The sequence below is a fragment of the Neodiprion lecontei genome, chromosome 6 (genome assembly GCF_021901455.1).
Source record: "Neodiprion lecontei isolate iyNeoLeco1 chromosome 6, iyNeoLeco1.1, whole genome shotgun sequence".
NCBI classification, from domain to species: Eukaryota; Metazoa; Arthropoda; class Insecta; order Hymenoptera; family Diprionidae; genus Neodiprion; species Neodiprion lecontei.
The window spans coordinates 26,762,223-26,776,317 of record NC_060265.1 but is presented as its reverse complement, the minus strand read 5'-3'; the positions used below and the strand labels follow the sequence as shown (position 1 = coordinate 26,776,317).

Genomic DNA, 14,095 nt, shown 5'->3' with positions numbered 1-14,095 from the left:
AAAGGATTACTGATATATTTACCCGGATTGCAAGAGCCGTTCCTCCTCCCTTCCTGTTTTTTCATGCATGTGAAGGTGGCCACAGAATCCAGAATCAAAAGGTATTTTGAACGAAGGTCACGAGAGACTCGGTACATTGGAATCGGAACCTCTTTGATGAAGAACTTGGTGACTGATGGAAATCTGTAATTAGAAAATTCACTCAAAGTATCCAATAAAACATCATTACCGCAGTGTGATTGATCAGCGGAACATCGCGGCTAAAAAAGCTCTCCGCGAAATATTTAGAGTCGGATTTGAATCGTTCTCACTAACGGTGTTCAAAAATGGAATCTTCGGTCATTTGACGGTCGTGATCGGATTATTTTGCGCATCGTAATTCTACATTCCGAGCGTGAAACACGACTAGGCTCAGGTGGTGCTGATATTTAGATCATTGTAAAAATTCGCATTTAAAATTGATGCCTCGATCTCTATTCGTTAGCAGGCAATTGAATTTCCAAGAGAACCGGCACCCCGGACGGTGGGTGACGACAGATTGAAACGGGGCATACTGAGCGTCAGGGGATCGCGGGGAGCGCATAAAACGAAAGAATATCCCGGATCACGACGTTCCCCAAATATTGTTTTCACAATATTGCCATGTGAGAGAACATCCGGAGGAATTCTTAAATCGGTAAATAATCCATCGCCAACTTCCGAGAGTCGTCGCTTGGAATTCGTTTGACCATCGTGGCAAGAAATATAACCTTTTGACAACAGTGGTAATGGGTACGTGGTAGTATAATACCAATGGTGACGATAATAACAATATGCAAAAACGCGGTGTACGGACTGAAGCTTCTTGAAATTCCCCAGGGGAAAGTGCCTCGTAACATTGAAAGTGAATGAGGAAGAAGGACGGATTCGGAGCCAAGGTTCACGCGATTAGCGGTATCAAGCAGCCGGCCAACTGACCTGGGATAAAAAGCGAAACCGTCCTCGATGGCCTCCGAGCTGAGCACACGTGAGCACGTAAGTACATAGCGGAGCGGCATCGCCGGATGAATCCATAATTCAAAAGGCTCCAAGAGCCAGGCGTAGGCACAGCATTTCATTGTGAATATTGACGACGTATACGTATTACATACACGCTAGATGACGGAGGCCATCTCGAGGTGCGAATGAACCGACGACTCGTCTTTATTGTATCCACGCTGTCTGCCGGCTATGCGTCATTGCGGTGGACACAATCCACGGGAGTTATTCGGGCACGGTTGTAATCCGGACCGCACATGGACTCGGAGAAACCTCAGCTCTCGGTCAATGATCAGCAGCGTGGTTTAGCGGTCAACCATGTCTAGGCACTCTGTTTAACTTCCTACTCGCAACTCGGATCCTCGACCTTCTGTTCAACAACCGCTTTTTATATTCGGATGGACCGAGCTTAATTGCTGAGTTGAAGATCAGGCGCTGGATCACGGGTTATTAATAAGTCGTGGAGCGAGAGGGGTCAATTTTATCACTAATTAACGTGCCAAAAACACACACGCGTCTCGCGTCGAGTGTGCAATCACTGACGTGCGGGAACAGAGTCATTTTTTGGATCGTTCGAGAAAGGTATGCGAATAACGGACAAACGCAGACATTCGTCGTGCGAAGTTTTACTCGCGGTGGAAGAACCGTGAAACTGGCATTTGGAGTTTCGGCGTTTCCTTGTTTTTGACATTTTTAATCAAGAAAGAAAACTTGCAAAATTACAAATCGTAGCTTGAACTTTGGTACGCGTGATAACAGAATTTGCAAGGAGCTTCGCGTATTCTATCGAGTTGTACGACACTGATCAATGTTGTATACATACTTTATCGACCTGCGGATGTACGGGTTTGTTATCAAGATTAAACCGATGCTGTCGATATTTGCATGGATTGAATTCGTCCCAACCCTCAGTTTATCGATAATACACACTTTCAGAGCAGTGTGAGTGCGATACGCAGGTTCCCAAATTTTTACCGTTGCCGTTCAATCATCTCGTCCAACCGGAATTCTCGACCCGATAACGTTATTTTCCTTTTCGTTTCGGTAGTCTGTCTTCTTTTTGTACTTCTTTTCGTTCGCCGCGAGCTAGGCAACTTAATTATGCAATGCCATAAAATTTGCAAATCTTACAGTTATGTAAACCGGGTGAATCGTGTTCGATCGACGGGTTGTCATACGACGTACCTCAAGCATTACGCGTGTGAATTATATTTCTTAGACCGAAAATACTCATGCGTCAATATTCGTTTGTCAAAGCTAACGGACGGACATTTGAGTCACAGTTGAATCGTGCGTGAAAATACTCGTCGCGACGTGAAACGAAGCCGCATGCCAAATAAAGTCTTTCGTACCCTATTTTCATTCTTATTTCTTCTCGTCACAACGTGGCATATGACGCGTCGAATAACGAAGGTTAGGAACGGTGAATAATAACCTGCTTATTTCTCATTCGGATAAACAGACCGACTAACCGGGTGAATTACGGCGATGTTATTTTGTTCCCCGTTCTACGCACCCGTGAAACTACTACACCAGGGAACACCAGTATGGTACAGAATTTTAAATTCGACGCTTATTGGATCCCTTTTCGCCCATTGATTCGCCGAACGCCCGAATTTATTCCTTTTTCCTTCGTTCTTTTTTTCCTCCTTGCTTTACCCGCCGCGCTTATAATGTTAGGTACACAATTTAGTAAAATTGACGCAATGAGTATCGATAATAAGTATCACCATCAAATTATTCGGCATGCATCGCGACACTGCATCATCTTGTTCGACTGATTAAGCTCGAATCAAATTACACGTAAATATGTAAATTAATTTTACACTGCGACTATGTATATATATAATAGATATCATATATCAATAGATATCAGCCACAACACTAACGGACAATGTCCGTATCCTCAAGCCAAGGTTCGTCTCTTTTCTCTTCTCACGTTGGAAGTTTACTTCCTCAACAATAACATACGCGAATGGTAAAAATCAAAGCGAAACATTTATTACACTAGTTCCACTCGAAACTTATCACTAATTCATTCATTTTTGCTCCGTTTACCGATACTAAAAACAGTCAGCATTTCGACATCGCGTCCCGTTCTCCAGAGCCGATATCGGGCATTCCCAAAATGAGCACCAAAGCAAACGGAATATTTTACACACACACACACACAATGTATGATTGTATTATGCATACCTTACACAGGCAGACGAGAAAGGAGGACCTGGTGGGCGCCTCGAGCGACGTGTTTCGAATGGTGGGTCAATCGTCGAGGAATTGGAGACTGGACACGACTACTGGATCGAGATCTAAGCGCTAGATCGCGTGCGTCGATCAGGCTGCTCACGTCGAGTGTCAATGGCTCCGAGTCTCTGTGTCTTGTGTACGGTGCTTTGTTTTCGCTGTTTGTCGGGCTCGATTCGTATTCCGTGAGGTGCCATTTACTGATCGTTATGGTGCGGTGTGGTATACTCGTCAGTCATTCGATGATCCCAAGCGCAATCGGATCTTTCGAGAAACAAAGCTCGTCTTGCGGGTGCGTCGGTGATTGGTTTTAGTTCGGCTCGTTAACTTCTTTCGCCCCGTCTGAAAGTGTATCGAGAGTGACTAAATGTTGCGCGTCTCGTTAATTCAGTTTAAGCGAATGATGTTGCGAATGACGAAAGGTGACCTCGGGAGTGTTTATTGAATACCGCGATCGCGTTCCGGAGAGAAAATAAGACAAATACCGACCCAGTTCTCAGCTCTGCAGACTTGTAAACTATGAAGAATCGCGTGGGATACGCTCATTGTCCGCAGGCAAGTGTGAGTATGTTATACTTACTATTGTTCGCTAGAATGAGCGAGAATCATCAAGTGGGTGGTCGAATCAAGGAAGCGAAAGTTTGTTAATCTCCGTTTCTGAGACGCGCGCGTTGCCGACGTCGGAAATTCTGTTCAATATACACTTCCGGAAATCGATAATATACAGGAGAAGTTTGCAAAATTCTGCCAGAACGTAACCGTGCATTTTGATGAAAATCAAAATTCCAATGTGGTGAAAAGCAGTTGTTTGTTGTTGGCTTGCGTGCCATTTCTTATCGTTGGTCAGATGAAGAATGTGACAGAGGGAGTAACGAGATACGTACATTCGTGTAATAGAAGGAACGCCGTGACATCGGACATCCGAAACACGTGTACAAAGCTTGTTTCATACAACTACCGGGTGTACAATTCTACCCGGGAATTTTCAGCGAAGCTTTTTCTCTTCGCCACAAACGTTCAGTATTGAGAGACGGTAAACTTAAACCGTAAGAGATTACAGGCGCAGCGGTACGAGGTATGTAATTCGGTGTTAAGACACCTGCCGCTTCGGAGCATCTCATATTCGTATCATTGGTATGACTACAAGAGTTTCAGGAAATGGTGAAGCTTTCGATGATCTTGGAGCTTGGATCGAAAGCTCGGCAAACTCCGAGGTGAGAGAGTAGCTTTGAACTGGTTTATTGTTAGACTATCAGTCGGCGTAATTTGGCGGGTCGTATTTGCGCCGGTCTAATTAATGAAACCGCTCCCAAGGGAGACAGAGGTTGTCTCGTATTTCGGTTTCGGGCTCTGTTTTCAACGCAGACAAAACATCGTCGAGGAACGCCGCTGCCGTTGGAAAATTAAGACGACGAGATGTGGAATAAAAAAGCACGGAATGAAAGATGCTTCTCCGCCGCGCCGCTCGCCTCGGGCTCCAGTCACCGAGGCCTAGGACAACTTCGGCTAAAATACCGTAAACTGGTTCGATTTTCTAATTCTGGAACCAACGCGGTGCTGTCGTGCAGCTGCGGCTGCCTGCAGGATTCGAAGGGAACGCTCGACTTGAATTCTGATTAGTTCGAGCCTCTTTCCCCGTTTTTCAATACGGATTTTCCGTTTTTTGTGTAAAGAGATTGAACGCGGTATTGACAAATATGTTATTCGAAATAGCTTCACTTCTTCCAAACTCTTGTTAAAATTCACTAGTCGATTCGAGTTCAACCAGCATTTTTCCATGAATAAAAAACTACGTATTGTAGCTGCGGTGTAAGGTTCTAGCGAATTCCTCTAATTGTCGCGAATAAAAACACGCGCACGCGTTTTACATCAATCGCCAGATGACTCGTTCATAATTCGTACAGTCGATGCAAATTCTTTTCTCACACGAGGTTGAAGTTAGTAACGTCTCGTGACGAATGATTGGACAAAACATAAACCACTGTTTTCGAATTTTCGAATGACTGAAGAAGCTGAATTTTTTAAATATGAGCATGTCTTGCTTTATTACGCGGCTTACTGAATTTCAGACAGTTAAAAATATGCGAAATAACGATTTTTCCCAACACGAATCGTTTACAATAACTTTACTAACTTCAACGCGATTTTCTCACACAGTCGATTTCGTTACAATTATCAATCAATTTCGGATTTCGACACAGAGAACAAATACAAAGTATGCGGTATGGATGAATATCGAACTGGATGATACCCCCCATTAATTAAGCATAAAAATAATATTCAAAAGCCGCGAAGCGCGTCATATACCGAATAATACCGGGTCCCTTTTTCCGCCCATGGCGACCGTTGATAAAAAGTTGGAGGAAAATGAAGCCAAAACTCTACGGGGTAAAACCACCCGGGTCAAAGGTAACTCACAATGGTTTTACCGCGGTAGCCGAATGGTGTACGGCTCGCGGCTTACACGGCCAAACCCGTAACCAGTTTTTGTCCACTTGGGAACGAACTACGGTCCGACGGCGTAACGTGTTTGGGGCGAGGAAAAGTCCCTTTAGGTGCAGCAAGATATACGGGTGTTGATTGTGTCCCATAACCCAGAAGTTGCGTTTCGACACCCGAACGCGTACGTATAACGTACAAACATTTTTACCCTTATTCGGTTAATGGCCGAAAGGACGAAAATATCTGGTACTAACAATGTGAAAAACGCGAGTGAAGTTACATCCCGCGTGTAGATTAAATACGGCGTAAGTACACTCCTTTCGTTCCGCTGTTTTGCCGAAAACGTGAGTAACAAAAAAAAAAAAAAGGTAAATAACCGTACATCACTTTTGTACGATTCGCGTCGTTAAGGCGAAGCTCGTCGCGATAACGAGCTTGTATATTTCCCTCACAATGCAAAAGCTGCAGACGCCTGGCGGCCGCTCAAAACTCTCGACCTTCGGATGCAAGCCTCGAACTTTGAATCGGAATTCTCGTTCTATAATTCCACAATTATGCAACGTACAATTCGCATCTCCTCGCCGTCTGATTTACATGCAGCGGTGCGTCGACGAAATCGGGGCAAATCTTCTAATACGATTGATAAACCCTCGAAAAAAAATAAATAAATAAAGACGAAGGATCGGAAGCCACGAACACGTAGCTCCGCCAAAGAACTTGCTCGGCAGCTCAAACTTTTCTCCGGTTAGACTGAATCTTTTAACGACGACGCGGAAAGTTTCCGCACGCTGCATGGGGTTTGTAGGTGCACCGTCGAGTGCGTGGGTATATATACCTATTCAATGCGGCTTGCCGTTCGTTGCAGGTGCCGTCGTTGAATTCAGACATTAATAGTGGATACCGAAGCGCACCGAGTGCACCGGGATCTGGGATCTTTCTTGTATTCCGGTACATCGCGGCAGGTGCGGGACGCCGCCTGCAGGCTTCTCCTTATCCCGCACAGAGATTGAGAAACCTCTAGACGGCGACAGGTATATGTGTGTAGCGCAAACTTCCGCGGGCAAGATTTGCCGATTAAACAGTTTATAATAATAATTATAATAATAATAATAATAATAATGGCCTGCATCACGCAGTCTACATTTTTCATTTTTTGCATTCTCGTTGTTATCGGTGGTGCATGATACATTTTCACACGTGAACATTGAAAGTTATCTGTGCGTAACGAGTGAAATTTTGTAAATCGATGGACGTGCGGACGGGTGGTAGCAAAACGACATAGAATTTTTATCGATTCCAGAATCACAATTACAACCACGCGTATTGTTCTTCCGAAACAATTGTACGAGATTAGCTGCTTCGGTGCATAATAATCTGCACTCGCTGCGTGCACCCTTAATTAATCCACGTTACTATAATGCATAGAACAATACTTCGATTGCGGCCTGCGGTTCTCGGTCGTTGTTAAATTGTGCAAAAAAAAAAATAAAAATAAAAATGATAGAAGATATCAATGAAACTGATGTCTCGAATAAAATAAAGCTAACGAAATAGTCGACGAATAAAAATGTAGAGATCCGAATGAACGAAAAAAAAGGAAAACGAGGAAAACAAATTGGAGTATGTATCATTCTAGCCGGTGAGGCGCATCGGTAGCAAAATCTGTGCCCTGCTTTCCCCGCCACCGCTTCGTCCGGAATCGCATATTTAGTGGAAATCGTCGTTAATAATCCTCGTCGTCTATAAATACGCCGATATTTCGCCCCGCCGCCGGCGCATTATAGAAGAGGCGGAGGAGAAGGAGTAGTAGGAGGAGGGAGGAAGGGGAGAAGGAGGAGAAGGAGAAGGAGGAGGAGGGCTCCCGGAATCCGTGGATATGCCGGCGGCCTCCGCGTCGAAGGCGTTCGGAGTAACGGGCGCCGCTGCGAACTGCACAAGCGCATGCGTCGCGACGCTACGGCAAAACGTGGGGGAGAGGGGGTGGAGAGGAGTGGCGAGGAGAGGAGAGCGGGGGTGGAGGTGGAGGTGGAGGTGGAGGAGAGAAAACCGCGGAGGAGGGAAGAGGGCGAGGGGAGAGGCGCGGGACGCGAGGTAACCGCGCTCAGTCCTAAGCCGATCGTCGTAGACAACGGGTGAACCACCCCTTCGACGAGAAATTCGACGCGTGCCACCTGCAGCGGGTGATTGGAAAACGGGCGTGCGAATTATGAATATACATAAATGTGCAGTGAATTGTTAATTGTTTAGAGAAACAATTTGCGCGGAGATTATTTCGATTTATCTTGTATTTCCCATTGAGATAATAAATTTCAACCTACGAATACAGTTATAATAATAATAATATTAATAATAATAATAATAATAATAATAGTAATAACGATATCGATAATGACGATGGTAATAATTATAGCAGCAACAATGAATATCAATCGTTTGTTGATCAATTGAAAAACGAATCAACCAACATAATAAATACACGATATTGAATTAACAAAAATTTGTGTGCAGGTATTGTTAGTATACCTATAATATATCACAAGCTTATATTGTACGTGGCATCGTGTTTACGTATAGTTTGAGTGTTTGAAACAAAAATAAAACAAATTTAAAAAAAAGAAAAAAGAACGAACGCGTCCGATATTGTATTTATATAGCGAGAAGGAGGGCGATTATTAACGATCATGAACGAGGGGTGATTTTAAAAAGTTGTATAATAATAATAATAAAACAGAGTTATATACAGATAAAAATAACAACAACAACAACAATAACAATAATAATAATAATAATGATAGAAATAATAACAGCGTTGACCCAAATTTTTAAAACGTGTGTGCAGAAGAATTGAATTTATCCACCGGGTGTATAATTGACGTGAGTATATATAAGAAAATATAAATATATTGAATTTGATTGACAGAAAGAAAAAAAAGAAAAACAAAAAAAAAACATAGGGGAGGGGGAATATACCCTAGAAACGGGGTAGGGGGAAAAGTTTTAGAGAGGGGAGAGGGAGGGAAGAAGCGTAAAATAAAAGGAGATAGAGAGAGAGAGAGAGAGAGGGAAAGAAAAAATGAAAAGAAATTGAATCGAAGTGAACCACCTGTGCGAACTGTCACGCTGTCACGGCTCTCGCATCGTGTGTTCAGGGAGCAGAAGCCCAGGCACAAGGCAACCGGCAGCAGTGAAACACCAGCGGTAGCGGTAGTAGCAGCAACGCACCTACGGCCTCAGAGCAGCAGTAGCGGCAACCAGCTGTAGGCCAGACGCTAAACCGTACACGCAATATAAAGAAGTGAGAGATTCACCTCTTCTTTGTAACGTCTGACATGATACATTTAACAAAAAGAAAAGAGAAAAAATGGAGGGTTGTGGAGAAACTCGAGTGAAAGATTTGGAACGAATGAGAGAGAGAGAGAGAGAGAGAGAGAGAGAGTAATTAAACGTGTGTATATGTCGTTACGATTTTGAATCACTGCCGCTGCAGTTCGAGAATCGATTACCTACTCGATGTTGCAAGGGCGAATTAAGGTTTGATCAAAGATACGAATTTACTTGTTATTTCTATTAATAATCGTTGAGCGGATCGACAGGCGTGATTGATTTTGAAAGATTATCGTTTTGTCTTTTAATTTCAGCAGCAGGCGTGATTTGGATTACAGTTTGTTTTATTTTTATTTCTCATCGTTATCCTCGAATTATTTCCATGAGTAGGAAGAAACGTAGGTTACCGTAAATTATTCTTCACCGCGATCGTTGGATACATTGACGCGTAACTCTTAATCCCTCGATAAAATATCGGAAGTTACCGTACAGAAATAAGGGGAGAAACGACTATGGAAAACCACCTGATATACTTGTTTGAAGAATCGCGTTGGCGGTTAAGCCTTGGAACATAATTCCTGTCCTATTAATCAAGGACGAAGCGATACGCGATACGATTGCGAATCGAACGGGCTTGAAACAATTTTTCGCTTTGTCATTCCTGCGTAGGCAGAAATAGAGAAAGAGAGAGAGAGAGAGAGAGAGAGAGAGAGAGAGAGAGAGAGAGAGAGAGAAAAAGTGAAAGAACGACGTTGAACACACCGGAGCCAGGCTTAATCGTAAAGGAAACAACAACGTCTCTCGCAATTTCCCAGGGGCATTAGGCGAGCAGCCGCTTGAGGTGAGGAGGTGAGGAGGTGAGGGGTGCGAGAAACGGTCGGAGGGAACGGCTGATATGCACCGGAAATCCTAAGCACCAAGACGGAATCTCGGCCTCGCGACCTCCGTGAACCCGAGCGGAATTCACCCCGCGGTTTCAGAGAGAATCAGCGAATAATTAGAGATTTAACGTATCGTTTGTTTGTTTTATCAAACGATAGCATAATTTTGCACAATTTCGAAAAGGAATGTTACGAAAGGCCGAAAAATTTTCCGAGCGCACGTTGTAATTGCGAACGACGTCGGGAACTTCCTGCGTGACAGTCGGTGAGTTTTGAATTAATATATAACCCGGGTACCGATACATTACCGGGATGATCAAAGGGCGGATGTACGGTTATAAATAAAAGCCGGTATAAACGGTAGATTGCCAACGAGTCAAAACGAGATTAACGCACGCTCGGACAAATTTAGATAATGACATCTGCTCCAGTGCCGTTTCAGAAATTCTATGCGCAATGATTTGAAATAACCAAGCAGGGCATGACACCTAGACTCGTTTCCGCGTGCCTTCTATTCCTACGTAACAGGGAGCTGAAACGCGTGCTTATCGATCGCCGATCAATATTTTATTCGCATTGTTCTATTTAAACGATTCTAGGTTCGCGTTGCGGCGAATTTTCTCGCGAGAGAAAATCGAGGGGGATTTTTAACCGGGGACAAAACGATCCTACCGACTAATGCCTTGTACGTTTGGCTGTACGTAAACACACCGTCGGTGATCCATACCTAATCTTAATGTAAAATTAGCTTATCCGGGGTGATCGCAGTCGTTGACCTTTTCAGGCCGGAATCCAGTCTTTAGGGCAACCCGAGTTCGTGCGCTGCTGATGCTAGCTTCGTGCAAATTTAGAAAAAATATTATACCGAGGCGATTTTTGTACTCTGTAATTATTTCATCAAGAAACACCCCCATATTTCATTCTGGATTAACGAAATGAGTCAGGCAGCATAGATTTTAATCCGTTGATAAAAAGCTACTGTTTTTCAGCCAAATAACTCACGCTCGTTTTTATCGTTGTGAGATTTTTCAACTTAATTAAATAGATGGTAAAAAATGAAAAACTAAATGAAAAAGCTGGGACAGACATCGGCAAGAAAGAGGAAATTTTGTCACAGGATGAATTTTGTTTGGAATTATCTATTCTCCCCGTTTCCAAACAGTTTTACAGAACTCGCTTCTCTGACGATAGATTAAAATCCGGTATCATTCGATTGAAAAACATTGACGACGATTTACGAATCTCCAAACGCGGATGATATATAAATCTGCATCCTTATCATTCGTGCAAAAATAGCGTGTTTCGGTGTAATTATGTGAAATCGTCGAATCGTGACCAACTCTGCGTATACGTATAATTTTCCCCAAAAGCGTAATGTTCGGGTTTGCAGTATCGCTTCACCTCGGCACGTGATCCGTGAACTGCAGCGGAGCAACTTTGAGAAAATAAGAGCAACGATTGTACATCGTAAGAGTATTTCACGTGTGACATGCGGCTCGAAGCGCAAGAGAAACGCTTTGATAATAATCATTGCGAGAGCTTGGCTGCAAGTTCAACTGTGTTAAGGTATTACGCAACGATTAAGGCTGTCGAAATAATACCTATATGTATAATAATGTGGGATAATGCCAAAAAAACGCTGGTGTTAACGGTGTACCCGGTATAACATACACGTATCACCCACATTTCTGGAGACATTCGATTTTGTTTCGTTTATTCGTTTAACCGTCCCTCGTCATTCTTTTTGCCTCATTCTTAAAAGTTATAAATACGTCGACAGGTCAAGTGGGAGGGCAGCAGCTCGGTTATACATATATACGTATAGGTTACACTGCAGGCTTTTTTCAAAGTGTTTCACCAAAGTGCTTTGAAAGTCGTAGGTACTAAAGTGCAGCATCCAAGAGTGCGAAAGAGCATCGGATTGAGCTGCAAAGAAGCAAAGAAGCGACACAAGAGCGCAGCGCCAGCAGCGATCAACCTTTCTCAGAAACTTAATGCGTTTCGCTCTATGATGACGGGCGGAAATAGTTGCAACATCAGCCTTCTCGTTTTTCATTTTTACCAAACCAGTTCTCTCTCGGCCAAAGGAGGATGGATGCAGTTCCGTTCTCCAAGTGTACCGCATTGCGGCTCGCTGGAAAGACCGCAAATGGACAAGTGCAAGAAACAACGAGAAAAAAAAAAAACGGGCCCTTTGTCGTTATTCAGAACGCATGGCGCGCGATGTTGAACAACTAGGAGAATAGAATTCGTTTTCCTAGATACCAGCAACGAGAAAGTTTCATCTTTGACAATTTGTTTGTTCGAAGTTTGTCCAGTGTATCAACTCTGCATAAACGATACAAGAACATGTCGGAACACAAACAAAAGCATAGATTGGACCGAATCTCAGAACGTATAACACAGGCCTGCAAATTATAAATAATATGTTTTCGGGTGTGCTGAATCGAAAAAAGTGACTTCTATTTCCCTCCATCACGCATAGTATTTTTGCAAAATACAAGGTGTTTGTATAAAAAAATATAACAATAATGAATAAAACACCGTTTCATTACAATGAACTGAATAATATTTTTTATAAAATCAAACCAACAATTTCTTCAAGAAACGTACCTCACATCCCGTGTTCATTATTTTTGCCTACAAGACTTTTTCTTCTTCTCTTTGCTTCCTCTCCAAACACGTTTTTCCACTTTTCATTTTGTTTTTCCCTTTTTGTATTTATTCTTGAGTCTCAGTCTAACACGTATTAAATGAAAGTAAGAAACCACTTTTGCATAGGATTTTTAAAATCAAGAATAGGATTTTCACTCTAAACGAAACTAAAAACACGAGTTCAAGAAAATACCTAACGCGACTGAATTTTTTGAGTATTTTTGTAAGTTTCGGCGAGTAAAAATCTATAAGAAACGATACAAAAAAAAAAAAACTGCGCACTTCTTTGCTTGCAGACTTGTGTAATTGTACGATCGGTGCGTTGACTTTACGATCAAACTCTGCCGATGCCGTTCTCTTCGCAATTAGATATCGAGGGCGAGACTCGTCACTGACAAGACGCAACGGAACCTGATTGCGAGATACGCGATGTAGCGTTTAATACGGCCGAGTAGTAACGCCGGTACGTACACAGCCGGAACGTCGCCAGCCATCCACTCCGCTTCTTCAATGCTCCGCGTGCCTATCTGCAGATTGGATCTGCGGATCCAGCTCCGCTCCACCGTCGCGTGATTGAAACCGGCTCGATTTCCTCCCGCAAAGCGACGTCCTGCGCATCACGCGTATCAGCCGGTCAAGTGTTTGCGGGGGAAAACTCTCTAAATATGAATCGGTTACACCCGAGTATACCGGTGGAGAAAATCGGTACATACGCACTGTCGATTGGACGACTTTTCACTGATTCAAATTTAGAGAGAAGGAAATATATTCATTTCTTGGGTGTGGGTGAGAACATGGAAAGAGCTAAAAAATGAAAGGGGACGATGTTGAAAAACTGTTACAGGAGCGAACGTTTCATTTTTGGAATTTGAAAATTTGGAAATACTTGGTGTGGAGAAAAAAACGAAGAGAAAGGTTGGAATATAAATTCCCAAAATATCGGATCGTCAGTATTCGTCTCGATGACATAGAATCGTGTACAGATTCTCGATTTTACCGTTTTATGTTTTAACCTTTTCATGTTTTATCTTTCTATACTTTGACCTATAATACTTTCAATCTTCCGTACATGGATGTTCTGTGTTCTGATCATTTTCACTGTGAAAATTCGATAATTTGGTATTTCTGGAGAGAAAAACTTTGGAAGAAACAAATCCTTTCGTTTGCAACATTCCGTCCTTTTCTGCGACCGGATAAAGTTAATCGTACGGTTAAAAGCATCGAATACACATGCATACCGTACGGCTCGATGTATACAATGCAAGTGAGAGGTGAAACGGTTTATTTTCTCACCGAGAGACCGCGCGATTGTTTTTTATTTTTTTATCCTCATTTTTTTATGATCAACGCAAAAGCTGGTCCCGATACTCCCGGACAGACGAGCGATCGAGGATCGCATCCAAACCGGATAGAGAAAGAGAGAGAGGGATAGAGAGATCTGGCTCTACTGGGAAAAGCGCTTTATTAGATCAAAGGGTAAAAAGCTGCTGTTGCTAAAGCTCGAGCGATATACGCGCGCTAATTGAATAAGA

At 43.0% G+C, this 14,095-nt stretch overlaps 2 protein-coding genes across 4 annotated transcripts in view; one reads left to right on the top strand and one right to left on the bottom strand.

The window, feature by feature from the left end:
• The window catches only part of LOC124294940, an 89,210-nt gene that overhangs the window by 29,355 nt on the left and 45,760 nt on the right, over positions 1 to 14,095 (bottom strand). Inside the window, exon 2 of the mRNA XM_046742574.1 lies at positions 23 to 183. Coding sequence (XP_046598530.1) covers positions 23 to 183 — 161 coding nt within the window. The remainder of the gene's footprint in view (positions 1 to 22; positions 184 to 14,095) is intronic.
• Positions 3,348 to 14,095, top strand: part of LOC107218896 (RNA-binding protein Musashi homolog 2) — a 137,245-nt gene continuing 126,497 nt past the window's right edge. Inside the window, exons 1-2 of one of the 3 annotated variants that reach the window (XM_046742568.1) lie at positions 7,818 to 8,577; positions 8,853 to 8,998. In XM_046742568.1, the coding sequence (XP_046598524.1) occupies position 8,998 (1 nt within the window). In that variant the 5' untranslated portion in view covers positions 7,818 to 8,577; positions 8,853 to 8,997. Of the gene's footprint in view, positions 3,823 to 7,817; positions 8,578 to 8,852; positions 8,999 to 14,095 lie in introns of those variants that run through there. The other 2 variants (XM_046742571.1, XM_046742570.1) reach the window with 2 other exon arrangements.